This window comes from Sander vitreus, chromosome 9 (assembly GCF_031162955.1).
Source record: "Sander vitreus isolate 19-12246 chromosome 9, sanVit1, whole genome shotgun sequence".
Taxonomy (NCBI): domain Eukaryota; kingdom Metazoa; phylum Chordata; class Actinopteri; order Perciformes; family Percidae; genus Sander; species Sander vitreus.
The window spans coordinates 17,210,678-17,228,570 of NC_135863.1; the positions used below are offsets into that span (position 1 = coordinate 17,210,678).

At 41.7% G+C, this 17,893-nt stretch overlaps 1 protein-coding gene across 1 annotated transcript in view; it reads left to right on the forward strand.

Moving 5' to 3' along the window:
- Positions 1–17,893, forward strand: part of cacna1ea (calcium channel, voltage-dependent, R type, alpha 1E subunit a) — a 90,772-nt gene that overhangs the window by 65,187 nt on the left and 7,692 nt on the right. The window contains exons 11-37 of the mRNA XM_078258988.1: positions 586–627; positions 1,832–1,927; positions 2,116–2,325; positions 2,485–2,597; positions 2,824–2,936; positions 3,391–3,522; positions 4,142–4,211; positions 4,415–4,532; positions 4,791–4,858; positions 5,121–5,212; positions 7,735–8,658; positions 9,165–9,400; positions 9,625–9,733; positions 9,973–10,102; positions 10,638–10,697; positions 11,294–11,400; positions 11,628–11,639; positions 11,848–11,944; positions 12,983–13,143; positions 13,461–13,598; positions 14,182–14,383; positions 14,785–14,949; positions 15,669–15,779; positions 15,863–15,943; positions 16,195–16,380; positions 16,604–16,695; positions 17,479–17,653. Of these exons, the coding sequence (XP_078115114.1) occupies positions 586–627; positions 1,832–1,927; positions 2,116–2,325; positions 2,485–2,597; positions 2,824–2,936; positions 3,391–3,522; positions 4,142–4,211; positions 4,415–4,532; positions 4,791–4,858; positions 5,121–5,212; positions 7,735–8,658; positions 9,165–9,400; positions 9,625–9,733; positions 9,973–10,102; positions 10,638–10,697; positions 11,294–11,400; positions 11,628–11,639; positions 11,848–11,944; positions 12,983–13,143; positions 13,461–13,598; positions 14,182–14,383; positions 14,785–14,949; positions 15,669–15,779; positions 15,863–15,943; positions 16,195–16,380; positions 16,604–16,695; positions 17,479–17,653 (4,040 nt within the window). The remainder of the gene's footprint in view (positions 1–585; positions 628–1,831; positions 1,928–2,115; positions 2,326–2,484; positions 2,598–2,823; positions 2,937–3,390; positions 3,523–4,141; positions 4,212–4,414; positions 4,533–4,790; positions 4,859–5,120; positions 5,213–7,734; positions 8,659–9,164; positions 9,401–9,624; positions 9,734–9,972; positions 10,103–10,637; positions 10,698–11,293; positions 11,401–11,627; positions 11,640–11,847; positions 11,945–12,982; positions 13,144–13,460; positions 13,599–14,181; positions 14,384–14,784; positions 14,950–15,668; positions 15,780–15,862; positions 15,944–16,194; positions 16,381–16,603; positions 16,696–17,478; positions 17,654–17,893) is intronic.

Genomic DNA, 17,893 nt, shown 5'->3' on the forward strand with positions numbered 1-17,893 from the left:
AAACATATTCCCTGCTTAACATCAGCATGTAGTCACAGTCAAATGTGCCATAAGTTATGTAAGCATTTCTATAAAAGCCCATTATTAATGTTAAATGATGTTGACAAATCATTAGGCCCCACAGTGGGTATCAGTCTTTGCTGTCACAAATCTTAGCATTGTCATTGTGAACATGTTAGCACGCTGCCTAGCTCAAAGCATTGTTTTGCCTACAGCCTCACAGAGCCACTGGCGTGGTTGTAGTCTCTTAGTCTTGTTGAAATTTCACTGCTGCGCTGGAAAATTTTTAAAATAATTGAAAATTGACACCCCTTTGCAACAACAACAAAATAAGTACAGTATAGTACTGTATATCAGTTCAGGACATATTGTATTGAGTGCACATGCACAGATCACTTTACATTATTACATCTCTCTACAACTTTCAATGTCACATAGAGAGATTTAGCACTGATAGTGGAAAACCTGCCACTAGACCCACAGACATTTATCTGTAAGTGCCTGCTCTGACCCTCTCAACTCTACTTTGACCTTTCCTCCTCGCTAAACCAGCAGGGCTTTTATTAAATGTTGATTGATTGGCAGCTCTCAGGAGCCTCCCAGAGTGGAGTACAGGTGGTGCTTATGGTGAGAACCGTCCTCTGTTCTGCTCTTTACCTCACCAACTCATTTGCAACGCACACATACTGCCACTCAAAAGCACGCATACAAATACTTTAACATAGAAAAAGGAGAAAATCCTTGTTCAAGTATGTATGACACTCTGACAAGATAAAAATAAATCTACATGATGCAAATCTAAAAACACATAGTGGCTCCAGCTGTTGTGATTGAAATAAATGCGGAAGCTTTAATTAGAAAGAAAGGTGGCGCACTGCAGTTGCCTTAGCAACCATTGGTCTGAAAAGGCAGCAGCATGCATGTGCTTGTGTGTGTGTGTGTGTGTGTGTGTGTGTGTGTGTGTGTGTGTGTGTGTGTGTGTGTGTGTGTGTGTGTGTGTGTGTGTGTGTGTGTGTGTTGACATGCCTTGAGCAAACACTCCTGTGTGCGTGAAATGACATCTGTGTGTGTTTGATCAACAGCTTATTAAAAAAGGTCCCTAAGCTAATATTGAAGTGCAAGTAGATTCAGAAATCCAGAGGAAGCAGGAAGGTGTGAGTGGGGGTGGGATAGTATGAAAGGTAATCATAAACACATCAGTCAGCAAAAAGGTCAAAACATACTCCTCACACTCACTTCGGCATGTGTGCACTGCACGGCGTGCCCGCTGATACTGTATTGCAGCTACTCAAATAAGAGAAATGCATGGACCGCCAAGTCGCCGCAGAGCATGGTTTGCCATGACGAAGATCGTAAAACAGAAGCAGAAGGTTTGCATTCAGTTTGGATCATTGCACAAACATTAAATGATCATTTGTATCTCATTCAACTGCAGTGTTAATGAGTACTAAACTTTTCCTCTCAGCTAAAACTTCACAGACATTAGCTTGTCAGGCTGATGATCCTCATTGTGATTTCTTCTGATCATTTGCTTCATAATCTATCCATTGCATTATAAATTCCCACACTGCCTGGTTCTACCTATTAGTGTCTTAAAGATGCATGGGTGGTCATACACAAGGCAGTTTTTTGGGCCACATTTAAATACTGCCAGCAAAAACTCAAAAAACTTGTCACTAATTCAGCACACTGTGCAAAAAGTAAACTGTTTTGTGGTCCAGAAGTCGGCTTTGTGTCACTAGTATCCTCACAGTATGTTCCCTCCTATTGGTTATACAGTTTGGACATTTTGTTCTGGGACTTTTTTATGTTCACCCTGCTCTGTCTGCAGTGTTAAAGAGAGCCACCACCATCAAGAGGAGAGGGATGGATGTGGTGCATCGAGGGCAACCAGGGGAGGAACAATATGGTGACATCTCCTCAGTGGGTGAGTGGGAGTGTGGACAGGCTCATGAATATGTGCACCTAAAGTGTATAAAGCATACTCCAGTAGTGCACACTGAGCTCTGGTGCAGCTGTAGAAAAACAGTTTAAGATTTGCAGTAGAACAGGAACATGCTGTACAGGCACTGTTAGTTAGACCACAGTATCTCTCTATCCTGCTAATCCCCTCAGGCATCCCCATGGCCAGAGCAAGTATCAGGAGTGCCAAGCGAGGTCCAACAGCGTATTTTCGCCGTAAGGAGCGTCTCCTGCGCATCTCCATCCGCCGCGTGGTGAAGACGCACACTTTCTACTGGACAGTGCTGGGCCTAGTGGCTCTCAACACACTGTGTGTGGCCATTGTTCACCACAACCAGCCCCTCTGGCTGTCCAACTTCCTCTGTAAGTCACACTTCATTTCAGTAACACCTTGAGGCAGTTAATACACCTTTTCTTCACCGCTGTAAATCAATGAAATGGCTCTGAAAGTTTTTGCTTTATCATATAATTGTCTTTGTAAGTTTTGAAATTGAAATACCTATTTTTTTGTTGTTGTTCCAGACTATGCAGAGTTCCTGTTCCTCGCTCTGTTTCTGACTGAGATGTTTCTGAAGATGTACAGCTTGGGGCCACGTCTCTACTTCCACTCCTCCTTCAACCGCTTTGACTGCAGTGTCAGTACTCCATCTCCCTCTCGGCATATTTGTTTTTCCCAAATCCAACTGCTTGTGTATTTCAATTATGCAGCGTCAGCCCTCTCTTCCTCTGTATCTGACTCTATTGCATTTTCTCTGCCTCTCTTTTATGTCTCTCTGTCACTGGGTCATAGCTGTTCATATAGACTCATTTGTTCCTGTGTGTTTTTATTAAAGACGCATGTGAATATATATATGTCTGTAGGTGATTGTTGGCAGCATCTTTGAAGTGCTGTGGGGTTTCTTCAGGCCTGGCACTTCCTTTGGCATCAGTGTCCTGCGTGCTCTCCGTCTGCTAAGGATCTTCAAGATCACCAAGTTAGTGCCGCAGCCTTCCTCACTCTTTGCCATCTGTTGAGATGTTTCATAATATTTACATGGAGCATTTCACTGTTGACTCAAAGCTAAGTTTGGCATGCTGGTGTGATATGCAGTGTTCTATATTTTGTGTTTTGTTTGTGTGGGGAATTCATTTTTCTTTAATTTCTTTAAACATAGTCTTTTTTTAAATATATGTATACAGCAACAATCAAGTCCATCAAACAATAAGTTTATGAAGACAAGACAAAAAACTAAAACAACAAAAAGACTGACAGTAAATTAAATATTTAAATATATGCCCATGACATTTACAGTATATAAGGGTAAGTTACATGCAGCCAAGTGGAAATCGATAGAGCTCCCCTTTAAATTTTCTTTAAAAAATAAAAGTAAAGTATTACATTTTGCACATTTTAAAACTTTTTGCACGTGATATGTTGTGACTGTCTAGGTATTGGGCATCTCTGAGAAACCTGGTCGTCTCTCTGATGAACTCCATGAAGTCCATCATCTCCCTCATCTTCCTCCTCTTTCTCTTCATCGTTGTCTTTGCACTCCTTGGCATGCAGCTCTTCGGTGGCAGGTAACACTAAATCGTCACCTACAGAGTAAAATGCTGATGCTTATAGTTCTTTACATCACTCCATATGAGTCCATAACGTAATGGAGTCAAGTGAGGAACCACCCAGGCAGAAAGACAAATCTAATCAATTTTGGCAGAAAATATAAGCATTTTTTCTCTCCCACTCGGCTCGTTACTCATTTCCTGTGGTTCCAGTAAAGACGCTAACATAAAAACAAGGCTGAAGTAGACTTCATGGTTCAGTAGATTCCTCTTTACTGAATGCACACAGTTTAGAGGAGAATAGATTGTCCTATGGCCTGTTCACAGTTGTTTTCATTATACCGACAGACTGTGTGATGGGTCGAGATTTCAGACTTTCTTTGTCACACACACAGCTTTTGTTGCTTGGTTTACCCCTGAGTCGTATGTTGTTTCACCACAAGCTGTCGCTTCAATAAAGGCTGGCCTTGTGTATGAACTGGCCTCAAGAATACAGATCACATGGAAAAAAAAAAAACATCAGCCAGCCAGTCGGAGAGAAGGAGAATTGATTTCTCTCTGACCGAAACATATAAATAAAATAAAAACTAGTTCCAGCTTTGCTTTTTTAAGGACCATATGTGTGTCTCTCTCACAGGTTCATCTTTGAAGACTACACCCCGACAAACTTTGACACATTTCCTGCAGCAATCATGACCGTCTTTCAGGTCTGGAAATTAACCTGACAACTCTCTAGTTTACTATAGCCAATTACGATGTACAAGAAATGTAATTTTGACAGTGATGCTCATGATAGTTTTGTGGATGATATTCTGTGTGTGTGTGTGTGTGTGTGTGTGTGTGTGTGTGTGTGTGTGTGTGTGTGTGTGTGTGTGTGTGTGTGTGTGTGTGTGTGTGTTTGTTTTCTCAGATCCTGACTGGAGAGGACTGGAATGAGGTGATGTACAACGGTATTCGCTCTCAAGGTGGAGTGAAGTCTGGCATGTGGTCCTCTATCTACTTTATAGTGCTAACACTGTTCGGAAACTGTATCCTTCATTACTCCTCTTTCAATGTCATATACTGTACAGCACTTAATGCCTTCCTTTAAGTAGGTAACCTCAACTTACTACCGTTATTAATAAAGTAAAGTTACCCTTATATGTTATTATTTTGTGTCAGTCATTTTGTAAAAGTGAAGTAGGCATTTGTGCACCACTATCTGTCTCTTAACAAAGAGTCAGTGTTGTGTCAGTTAGGGTTGCCTGGTTACACTTTGACCACGTCCTTAACTCAGCTTTGACCAGACACACTGCTGAATGTCTTCTTGGCCATTGCTGTGGATAACCTTGCCAATGCACAAGAGCTTACCAAGGTAAAAAAGGGAATAACAAAAAAGATATAATTGAAAGAGCAAGCCTGGTCTTATCTGCTTTTATTCTTGTTACAGTTACAGTTACTTAATACTAAATAGTCTAAATAATCTTGCTACTTCGCCATGTCCAGTCCTGCGCTCATCTCCTCTCATCACTTTGATTCTGTTTTTTAATTATTTAATTATTAATTATATTAATTATTTAAACTCACAGGCATTACAATTGTTCAGTCGCCTTTTGCTCTTTTCCTCTTTTGATCAGGATGAAGAGGAAGCAGAGGCAGCGTTCAACCAGAAGCATGCTCTCCAGAAGGCGAAGGAGGTCGGACCGTTGTCGTCCTTCATGTCTTCAGAGTAAGTGCTGTATGCAGCCACTTTTCCTCCCTGACCTCCTCTTCTCCTCCTTCTGTCTCTCTCTTCCTCTCCCTCCCTCCCTCCCTCCCTCCCTCCTTCCTTCCTTCCTCCAGGGATTGTCTATATAGGACTGACCCGCAGTGCCAACACTTTGCACAAGTTGCTGTAGCCTCCAACAAATGGCGAGTCCATCTTTAGGTGCAGTAGATTTGGCTTACTAACCACGTCATGCAGAACAGTTTTTGATAGTAGATTGAGGCTAAAGGTCATCAATACAGAGCTTCAAGTTGTGTAATAGATGTCACTTAGGGCCTGTTGAATCAGTATTTCATGCTGTCCCACGAATAAATACTAAAATAAAGTGTGTGCAGGCTTTGATCTGTTGAAGTGTTCTCACTTGTGGAATATTTGATAACGTGACCTTGTTTTCTCAGTGCTCAGGTTTCCAGCTTGCAGAATAGATTGTGTTTTTTCTCAGGGATTGATTGCACAGTGCCTTGTTGTCGTAGGTGGTGGAAGTGCATGTGCATGCACAAGAGTGAGGACCTCTGGCTCTGTATGCACGCTGTGTATTGAGAAACAAGAAGTTTGTTGCATGGGCATGTGGAAGATTTTACAAGATAACATTTTAATAACATGCCATTATGTACCTTCTTCTTTCTTGCTTACTGTCTTTCTTTCTCTGCTTTGCCATTTTACTAAATCTTACCCAGTGGAAATTAAAATTAGAGGTTTAGCTAGCTGAGGGTCAGGCTCCTGTCAGAGCCCATAGATAAGACAAGAATACCACGGGGTCGTCTGGGCCGGCATCTGTATTCAGAGAGGAAACTCTGAACTTTAAGGGTCTCTGGTCTCAGCTCCGATGTCAGCTGTGAAACCCCGGCGGTACCTGCCCCTGTTGACCTTGAAGAAACTTGCATGACAGCATTTGCTCAACAAAAAAAAGAGATGCAGCATGTTGGAGGCTGATAATGATTTCACTTTGGGAACGCATGCATCTGGTCAGCATGATCAAAGAAAGAAAAACTGAAATTACACACACACATCTCTGCTTTTTACATACAGTATTACAAGTAATACTTAGACTGGAATAGTTTTTTTCAGTGTGTGTACAGTTTTTCTTCCATTGTGAGGTTTTTAAATCCCTCTCACAAATGCTCTTGAGTATTCAGAATAATTTTGTAACTAATATTTTGAACTCCGCACATGAACTTCCTCTACTAGCATGTCCTAAAAGAATGCTAATGTGTGAGTGCTCTGAGGTGAGGGTGGTGTTCAGAGCTGCATCCCAATGTGGTGGTTTTGTTCAAAGGGTATCTAAATATGAACTCCTTTCCTGTGTTTGCTGATGGAGCCCATCTCTGTGTTTTCTACCTGTACCCATACTGTAGCTCAGACTGTCTAACGTCTCAATCTTACTTAAGATGTCTTCTTATCAATGTTGTATGAATGTTGTTTCTAATACTGCTACCATCTTGTTTGTCAATGTGCTGCTAGGCTCCAGTGGAGACACACAGCAAAGCATCAAGAGTCAGTTTTTGACCTCCAAATTTATCCTTTATTCATTACAAACATTGAAAGAAGGGATGCGCGCAGTGGAAATATCCAGCTGCAAATAGAATGCATGATATAGCACCTGAATATAAATAATTAATCTGTGCCTGCAGTCTTCTAAAAGAGAAAAGTTTTACCCCTTAAGCAATGAATAACAAATACAGAACAGCTGGTAAATGGCATTAACGGTCTATCTACAGTTGTTTTGATGACTTTGGTCTTTGTGTTTTTCTTTGAGGATTGTTTGCTGTGTGTCTCCTGGTCTGTTTTGTCTCTGCTCACAAAAGCACTAATGTCTTGTTTTCAACCAATCGCTCATTGATAACACGGACCACACAAGAGTCCACGTTCCAGTAAGTAACACTGTCTGTTCAGCTCTCTGAATCTCTCACTAACACCCTTCTGATTTTCTTGAATGGATAAATGTCCCAGACTCATTCTGTATACAGTAGTATTCTGTTCACACTCTGTACCTCCAAACTCTCCAACCTCATTTTATTCCACCTATATCTATTCCACTGGTATCATTCTGCATCTTCCTCTTTTTGTTATTACAGTCACACAACAATTCCTGGCTTGGTTAATTTATCGCCTAACATCTTCATCGATCCAGTAAATTGCTTTTATGTTGACATGAAATAGCTCTTTGTTGGTTTAAATGCCTTGATTGCTAATTTAGATTTCATAAGACCTAGAAAGAATGTTAAATCCATCAAAGCAGATTCAGAAACTCTACTTTGAATCAAATTAGACTTTTGGTGAATACACAGCATGCAAATGAAAATGTTTCAGACATGGATTAATAAATAACAAAAACAAGTTAAAAATGAAGTGTTTCAAACCAAATTCTAGCACTAAGACATTGACCTTAATTTATGACTTCTGTATGTTAAATGTGGCACTGCATACAGTATAATAAATTGTCTGCTTCTAAATGCTGACATTTGGTCTTTTCTTTCTCTTCTCAGGGGAAGCCGGAGGAGGCGGCCCTACCTGTACAGGAAAAGAGCCATCCACCGCAGCCGGCCTACCTACTCCTGCTCCCTGGACGAGGGCAGCATCAGGGAGGGCCGCCCACCCCCACCACTCAACCCCTCTACTTCTTTCATGTCCAGGAGAGAGAGAAGAACAAGGATGACCATGTCAGTGTGGGAGCAGAGGACTAGCCAGCTGCGGAGACACCGCCAGATGTCCAGCCGAGAGATCCTGTTCAGCAGTCCCAACGAGGAGAAGGACGGGCCTCCTGCTTCCGCCCAGGCCCAGCATGGACATCCCCAGTCACTGCACCGCAAGGCCATGGAGCACACACAGTCCGGGAGTTTGAAGCACCTGACCGACCCCTTAGCCTCCCCATCCAAGAATCAGGCTTTAGGCTCCTCCATGTCTGTGGATATGGCCCTGGATGCCGCCCTCTCTGGCCACATACCAGAACTCCCAGTGGTTCTGGTACCAGAATCGTTGGATCCTACGAACGTGCCCCTTCCCGATGCTTCTGTGTCTGTGGCCATACCAGAACCTCCTGAATCCGACTCCATCACAGAGAGCAGAAAACTGGCCGTTAATCAGAGTCACAACACCGTCAGCGAGCGTCGGAGCCCCAGATTGAATGGCGAGCGTCAACACAGGGCAGTAAAGAAGTTCAGACCACCAGATAACCTTGACACACTGACTCCTGAGATGGGAGGTCATGGTGGGATCAGGGGCAGAAGGGCGCTACATCACTGTGACCATCACAGCGGGGCCAGAAGTCAAGGGTCATCACCATCGGGGAATGGAAGCCACTTGGCGAGTCGCTCGGTCAGCAGAGAGAGGAGGAGAAATCCGGGGAACATGGTGGAGAAGGAGGCAGAGACCAAAAAGGTGGAAGAGGTGTCCAAACCTGATGAGAGCAGGTGAGACAGATCAACAGCTGCTCATTCATGTTTTTTTTGTATTTGTTTGGCAGTATGTTTCAGATTTGGTAAACAGGTGAAATCAAAGTGAAGAGAGACAGGAACGATTTGGAGAGGAGAGGAGAATAACATGCAGCAAAGGCCCCCGGTCACATGTATATGTTTAATGCCAGTGATTTTCGATGACCTGGAGATGCTATGTAACAAAATAGAGACATTAGCATGCGCTTGTGCTTTATTGCACACTCAAATTACCAACTTCTATTGCATTTTGGCTACATTTTTATTATTGTTATTTAATGCCTTAATTGGATAGTCAACAGTAGAGAAATTACAGAAATAAGGACAGACAAATGGGGAAAGACATGCTAACCGACCAGATGCAAACTTGGAACGTTGTGGTGTTTGGTCAGCTATAGATTCACCACCTGACAGCATAGACCATACAGTAAGTATATCAATGTCCTCCTGTCTGTCCAGTAAAGGCTTTGTCGCTCTATTTTCAGACAGGGTGACAGGAGTGCAGGAGACACTGACCCACCAGAAAACCAGAGCCACACTGGTGACCAGTGTCCTCAGAAGCAGGAAGAACCTCCTCAGCAATCAGACCCTCCTGTCATCCCAGAGAGCAACAAAGAAGAGAAGGAGACAGAGCAGGACCAGGACAAATGTCAGCTTAGCTCCAGTGTGATCATCGAGGTGCCAAACGTTCAGTCATCTCTAGAGCTCTCCACGATCACAGGTATTTGAGAAATAAAGTTGACCATGCAGTTGCAAAGTCATGCTTATATGATATGATATTTTCCAGATTAAAATCCTATTTTACTAAGGTTGCGAGTTTTAAGGTGGCTTTGTGAGGCCTCCCTCCTTGTTTGTATCCACTGTGCTATCTTCTCATTCTACCCTACTCTTCTCCTCCTTACACCTGTCCTTGCCTCTTCTTCTTCTTCTCCTGACCTTCTCCAGTCAACATCAAGGACCCTGAAACCTGTAAGCCAGAGAAGGAGGCAGAGGAGACACAGCCTGTCAACACTGTGACTCCAGACAGCATGTTCATCTTCAAACCTGACAACCCGTAAGTTGCTTCCTCTGGGATAGACTTTATAATACTGGGGAATAATGACACTCTAAACCTCACATGCACTTAGAAGTAATGGCAGAGAGTTCAGGGTTGTTGCACGACATCTACTGTATGTTGTTTAACCCTGTTGCAATTAAGTTTCAGCCAGCTTAAGCCTACACAGTCTCACTCTTAGTAGTTATGGTACCTGACCTCTGCATCGCATCTCCACTGTGCCATCTGCTCTCCCTCAGGGTTCGTCGAGCGTGTCACTACGTGGTGAACCTCAGGTACTTTGAAATGTCCATCCTGCTGGTCATAGCTGCTAGTAGTATAGCACTGGCTGCTGAGGACCCTGTAGCCACCTCCTCTAACTGGAATAAGGTTTGTGTGTTCACATTCAAGTATATATCATCTGTCACAGGGCCAGCTGTCACATTAATGACTTAATAGAAGCCAAACTATTTCTCCTGTAACACTCTGAGATTCAATTTCAATCATGGTTTATATGTGCCTTGGGCCTCATAGCTTCATCTACGCTAAGCAGCAAAGAAAAAAGAAAACATTTCCTTAAATGGTTTTTCAAAATGCCGCTAATGTAACTTGATGGGGGGGGGGGGGGCAGTTAAATCGCTGATGAGTGAGGAAATTGCAGTGTAAGACACACTGAGCCTGGTTGTTTATGGGAGAAATTTTGTTAATTTTCTTGTCTTGTGTTGCCATCGTTTGAGGGGACTGTTTCATAATAAACCACAAGATAAGATTATTTGAAGTTACATAGCCCTAAATGTCATGAAATCAACTTAACAAACCGAATTTCACCTTTTTATTATCTGTGTTATATCCTATATATATATCCACGTGCCGGATTTTTTGATCTTTTCTCTTTGACTGTCCTTCTGTGTCACACTCATTGCAGGTTCTGCGGTATTTTGATTATGTGTTCACCGGAGTCTTCACATTTGAAATGATTATAAAGGTAAGTTACTGTGTAAAGATGTCACTGTGTGGCAATTTATTGCAAGAAATGTTAAAATATAAATATACCTTTTTCGAGCAAAGAGTTCCAGGATGGTTCCACTGTGGAGCCACAAGACCCAAACTCAGCAACTAAACTATGAACTTAAGGTCCCCTTTGGGCATTCCTTTTCTACCACATCTAAAGAACCATGAAGATTAGTCTGATAATGGATCAAAAAGAAACGGTGTTGACACACAGTTTCCAATTTGGCTCTAATTAAAACGTTTCCCCGTTTTATTTGATTCATTTTAATAGTCCCAAATAAGTAAAATCAATCTTAATTAAGATTCAAGGAGTGTATGAAAAAAATATGCCTATTGTTGTGTATCAGAAATAGTTGACATAGTTTTCTCTACTTTCCTCTGCTGTTAATCATCACTGCTCCATGCCCCCCTCAGAGTACAGCTTTGTCAGGCCCAATTCTCACATAACTCAACTTGTTTAGGAGCTTGACACTGAAGCTTGAAATACCTAAAAAGAAAGTTAACTGCATTCCTGGAAACTATCCTGGAGAAGTACATTACTTTCATTACTCGCTCTTGTCTTGTCTTTAGATGATTGACCAGGGTCTGCTCCTCCATGACGGCTCCTACTTCAGAGACCTGTGGAACATCCTCGACTTTATAGTCGTGGTGGGAGCATTGGTGGCCTTCGCCCTCTCGTCAGTCAAATGATTTATTTGAATTAATCATATACACTAATCATATGTCTAAACATCAAAGTGTGTTTAAATCAACTGTAAATAAGCTTTTTCTGCTGTAAATATCCTTCCACTTCATGTAGTCATCTCTTCCATTTTGTTTCTAACTTTATAACTGTTGATATATGTGTCCTTCTTTCCTGTTTTTTCCCGTCTGTTGGTGATGCCCCTGTGCGATTGACCAGCAGCAATGTGATGGGGTAAAAAACAAAAAAAGTTTTTCTCTTTTAGAGCAAATACTTTAAATGTGCAAAATTCAGAGTGTAACATAAGTAGAATATGTCAGATTACACATACTGTGATGATGGACGAATAAGGTGGGAAAAACAAAACATGAGTGTCTAAAAATGTGGTATTTACTATGCTGCAATGGTGTGATGCTCACAGTCTGTCTGTCCTTTTGTACAGAAATAACAAAGGACGGGACATTAAGACCATCAAGTCTCTAAGAGTGTTGCGTGTCCTCAGACCGCTAAAGACCATCAAGAGACTTCCTAAACTCAAGGTCAGACATGCTCCGACTTTGATATCTCGGCTGCAGACCTGAGAGCAGAGACAGAACGAGTAGACAGATGAGGTGATAAGCGCTGAGCATCAGGGCATGAAGACATGTTGTCACACCTCACACGTAGACTGTCCGCAGGGAGAAAACAAATCATAAAAGCGCCATGCGTACACAGGTGGATAACACTTTAAGGCTCCAAATACACTCCTCAGTGGATAAAGAAATAATACAAAATGGAAACTGAGATTGCCATTTGCAGACAGGAGAACTAAAGAGAATAATGTAAAAACTGACAATAAGCGAGAAGGGGGGGAGAGTTTAAAGTGAAGGCAGGGAAATAGCCTGAGAGGCAGCTGGAGGACTGTCAGCGTGTGCTAACAGGTACTCATTTGGGGATTGCGACTAATACCAAAAACACACATCTCGTTCTAATCACTGAGACAGGGAGTGAAGAACATTAACTTAACCTAAAGGTCCCATTAATGGTTGTACATGTTTTAACATATATTCCTTTATATTACCGCCAAAGCCTATGACATGTCTTTAGATTAATTTCTTACCTTCCAGGCAGCCACTGGTTTTACGTCATGCCAGTAAAAATCTAACTTTCTGTTTTTGAAACCTTTTTTTGTTGGTGTCTTCCAATGCTGATGTAAAAACTTCAACTTTTGTTACATTAAAAGCTGGAAATCATTGCATTCACGTGCTACGTTGTCCATAAAACAATAAGCAAATGCTAGCATTGTTAATAGGATAGTGTGATTTTGGTGTGTTCTTGCATGTACAACAGCTGACTCGAGCCTGAGATGTCTGATTATTAACATATGAATTCAAACAAACCAAGAAAGGTTTGCAAAACATCCCTACGGTAATTGCATTACCGTGTAATAGTACTATAAATTGGACTAAATAGATAGTTATGTGCATCAAAGAATATACTGAAAATGCTGATTGCTTGTTGCTGCAGTATCTGCACATGTGCACAGGCCTGATTTCCTGATCTCACTGTGTTTTTCATCTCACGTCTCTCTATTCCAGGCGGTGTTTGACTGTGTAGTGACGTCTCTGAAAAACGTCTTCAACATCCTGATCGTCTACAAGCTTTTCATGTTCATCTTTGCCGTCATTGCTGTGCAGCTCTTCAAGGGGAAGTTTTTCTACTGTACAGACAGTTCCAAGGACACAGAAAAGGATTGCCAGTAATACTCACTTTCTTCAGTTTTCCCTTCCTTTATTCCCGCATTCAGATTTCTATTCATCTTTGTTTATTTGTTTATTTCTTTCCCCTTCATCTCTTTTCCCTTCCTTCTTTTCCCATCCTTCATTCAGTCATTTATTCCTTTTTGGAATTGTTGTTTTTTTGGCTCCATGTCCTCCTAAAACTAGACACTTGGGTCAATAAACTTGTTAAAAAAGCTTATATGATTTTTACCTTTTCTTAATGTTTTTTCTTCATTTAATGTATCTTAGTTACAACTTTTTTTCTGTTGTCCCTGGTCTCCTCCTTCTCCTTCAGGGGTTACTACATTGACTATGGGAAGGATAAGAAAGAGGTGAAGAGAAGAGACTGGAAGAGACACGAGTTTCACTATGACAACGTCATCTGGGCTCTGCTCACTCTCTTCACTGTTTCCACTGGAGAGGGATGGCCTCAGTGAGTCTGACTGGAATCAGCGGATGAGTGCTAATTCTCATGCTGGTTGAGGAAACTCAGCAGGAGCTTTCCCCCACATCATTTTCCTTTCTTAGAGGGCTCATTAGCTTTTATGAGCATTATAACCTTTTAACATCTGTCTTGTTCTTTGTTAATGGTCAAATCTGTTTTTTGATGGAGGAAATATAATAGATGTGATTAACTTAACAAAGATTTTTTCATTCATTATCTCACAATAAAATTATACCAATATTTTGCTGACAGTGGTTGTGGGTTTGCACTGTTCCAACCCTCATTAATTGACTTATGCTGTGGCAATAAATCACAAATTATGAAATTGACATTTGATCCCCACCCCTAAACACTACCAAACGTTTTTCTCCAAAACTAATAGCTCCTGTAAATGTGCAAGAGTCTTGATTTTGTGAAAGATTTGAAGCAGCTGCATGAGCATATTCTCATTGTTACAGGTGACATTTTTGCTATTGCTGTCTTGCCAAAAAGAGGAAGTTCTTATTTGTAGTTGCTTGAGCTTTTAATAGCAGCGTTAGCATTAATAAGCATTGTGTTTGGGCTCTTTTAGGGTTCTGCAGCACTCAGTAGATGTGACAGAGGAGGACAGGGGTCCGAGCCACGGCAACAGGATGGAGATGTCTATCTTCTATGTCATCTACTTTGTGGTCTTTCCTTTCTTCTTTGTCAACATCTTCGTGGCTCTCATCATCATCACCTTCCAGGAACAGGGGGATAAGATGATGGAGGAGTGCAGCCTGGAAAAGAATGAGGTGAGGAAAGATTGATAGACGAATGACAAACAAACACTTTCTCTGTCTTTGTCTTTTGCCTTGTGTTTAATGACCCATAAGCTACTTTTTAGTCTGTTTCCTTATGTCTAATCAGCTTTGGTCAAATATTTTTCTTCCCTGTCTGTCTCCCTTTCTCTGTCTCAAAATATAGATTTTGAAGGCCAAATACAACAAATGTACTCTGACTATCTTTGTAAATCCATACATGTTCTTGTAGAAAACATCTATGTCTTCCTTTAGAGTTTAAAGCAAACAGAAAAGAAGCAAAAACAAAGAACCCTGTCATTAAAACAAGAAGGTGAATAGTTAGACTGTGTGCTGCGTGTATTTACTGTTTCATTCTTCTTCCCTTTTTCTTCCTCCTGTTCTCTGTATTTCAGAGGGCGTGCATAGACTTTGCCATCGGTGCCAAGCCCCTGACCCGTTACATGCCCCAGAACCGGCACACGTTTCAATACCGTCTGTGGCATTTTGTGGTGTCGCCTTCTTTTGAGTACACCGTCCTGGCCATGATCGCTCTCAACACCATTGTACTTATGATGAAGGTGAGGATAATAAAAAGAGAAAAGAAAAATTAAAGACTACAACAGCACATCTTAGTAGGACCAAAATGAGAGGACAACAACTGTTGTGATAGGTTCTACCATTATCTACCGTACATCTCTCTTCTCACTTTTAAGGATGACGTGCCATTTTCCACATATCCTTGTTTGCTAATAGGAAAAAACACACCTTGTGTTGCTTCTCAGCAACATATTCTGTCATGAACTTGCGACTGTTAACACTTTGGTTTTAAAATAAGCCGAGATGTGTCACTCCTAACTGGAAACATGGATGTGTAGAAACACACTGTGATGTTTTCATTTGGATCTGCTGATGTGTTTCCCCCCCCCCCCCCTCTCTCTCTCACTCTTTCTTCTTCTGAACTGGCCTTTTTTGGGGCTGTGCTGGTTGTTCAGACAGACAGACAGACAGACAGACAGATGCAGGGTGACTCAGCCTGTATTAAATATTGATCTATAATGTCCAGGGGCTGCTATTTAGCATGACCTCATTAACTGTGGCTGCCGCCCCTAGAGGAATAACTCCTTTTATAGTGCGACAGATGAAAGGTGCAGAGACTGAGACACTATTTATGGGTCTGGAGGAATCTTCCATCAACCTGTAGTTCTGCAGGGTGCAGGGCTGAAGTTCAGTGAACTGGTTAGGGAATATTCCACTTTTTTGTTTTGCAGTTTAATACTTGCCGCCTTTCTATTTTCAGTATTACTCTGCCCCGCCGGCATACGAGGCCGTACTGAAGCACCTGAACACAGCTTTCACTGTTCTCTTCTCTGTTGAGTGCGTCCTCAAGATCATGGCCTTCGGCTTTCTGGTGAGAGAAAAGAGCAGCAAACTGAATGTGAATTAAAGATCTTTTTTTAGAATTGGCTCTAAGTATCTTTCCTGTTTCCACAGAACTACTTTCGAGACACATGGAACATTTTTGACTTCATCACTGTTTTGGGCAGCATCACAGAGATCGTGGTAGACTTGCAGGTATTAAGAAAAAAACATGATTAACTCTGACACTGAAAGAAAGAGTGAACCTTTGTGACTTCCTTTTTTTCTGCACAGTTGTGTGAACATTACTATTGTATGCTATGTCAAGCTGACATCCCTCAGCACCACCAGTAAACAACAGTGTCTCTCTCTCTCTCTCTCTCTCTCTCTCTCTCTCTCTCTCTCTCTCGCTCTCTCTTGCTCTCTCTCAATCTCTCTCTCTCTCCCCCCCCATGTCCTTACGCCAGTTTGTTGATACGTTCAACATGAGTTTCTTGAAGCTGTTCCGAGCAGCTCGTCTGATCAAACTGCTGCGACAAGGTTACACCATCCGCATTCTTCTGTGGACCTTTGTCCAGTCCTTCAAGGCTTTGCCCTACGTCTGCCTGCTCATCGCCATGCTCTTCTTCATCTACGCCATCATTGGCATGCAGGTTAGAAAGACACATGCTTGACTGGTCTCTGTTTCTCTGTGGAGATGGTGTTTAATGTACTACATTTACTATTTTTATCCAGCGTCCCACAGCACCCTAAGTATATGTGTTTCATGGTGAAATATATGCACACACAAAAAAAAAACACATGCAAAATGGGTAGTGCATGACATAAACACTGTCACTGTTAAGGATTGTGTGTGTGTATATCTGTGTGAATCAGGTGTTTGGGAACATTAAGCTAAATGAGGAGACTCACATTACGCAGCACAACAACTTCAAGACCTTCTCTGGTGCTCTGATGCTGCTGTTCAGGTAGGACACCGTGAGATCTTTAGTGCTGTTTTTCGGTTAGCTTTGGACTTTATGTTGTTTCAGATCACTGTAAACAGAGATCTAGCAGTGATCCAAATTACACATAGTTTGCATTAATTTGGTTCGCGCAATAACACATTTCCTTAATGTAGTTTAAATAATGTTGCTAGATTACGGTAGTTAGTACTCAAGGGCTACTCAGTGTCACAGGGTGATAGATGCTGCTGTGTACCACTTGCCTGCTTAGCAAATCAGCAGACACTTTGGGAGTTTTACAAAGCAGAGTGGGTCAAATATGAAATTGCTATCTCGACCAAACTGTTTATTTCTCCATGTTAAAGTTCCAAGTTTGTTCTCATAAGCAGTGAAGAAAAAAGATGTACATTTAGACGTGATAAGATCGTATTCCTTCCTTGCAGTAAAACTAAAATAAAAAAGGAGCATAATATAAAACACTCATAGTAAGATTTAAAGGCATTACAAGTTTAGCACTATTGCATACAGAATATACTTTAAATGTATGCATTAGACTACACAACTAGGTCTCACATTTGGACCATCTAAAAGCTGTCTCTGAAGCGAGTAGTGCGAGCCTCGATGCTTTGATAGTACTTTCCAGATGGCTTTCCAGACGTAACTGTAAACTAGACTGCTCAAGTCCTAAGCGACCCCTCCTCCTCCTGGTGTTGTGTAATGTGTGTGTGTGTGTGTGTGTGTGTGTGTGTGTGTGTGTGTGTGTGTGTGTGTGTGTGTGTGTGTGTGTGTGTGTGTGTGTGTGTCCAGGAGTGCCACAGGGGAGTCATGGCAGGAGATCATGTTGTCGTGTCTGGGGGGACAGAAGTGTGAGACGGACACCTCGCTTCCCCCAGCAGTACCAACATCCGACCAGGAGGGGGGCTGTGGCTCCGACTTCGCCTATTTCTACTTTGTCTCATTCATCTTCTTCAGCTCCTTCCTGGTAAGTCGAGAAAACTGGAGTGTGAATAAGTCCCTTAAATTACAACAACGATACGAGGACTTCAGTTGAAAATTAGCTCACACTGGCACATTCACAGAAATGTTGATTAATGTGCGTTGTCCTTTAGAAATAAAATAAATGAAATGAAATATCTCTTTTAATGTTTTAACCTGTTCTTTATATTTTGAACACTTCCCATCCTCATATAATTAAATGTCATGGCTTCTCCGTTCTCTCTTT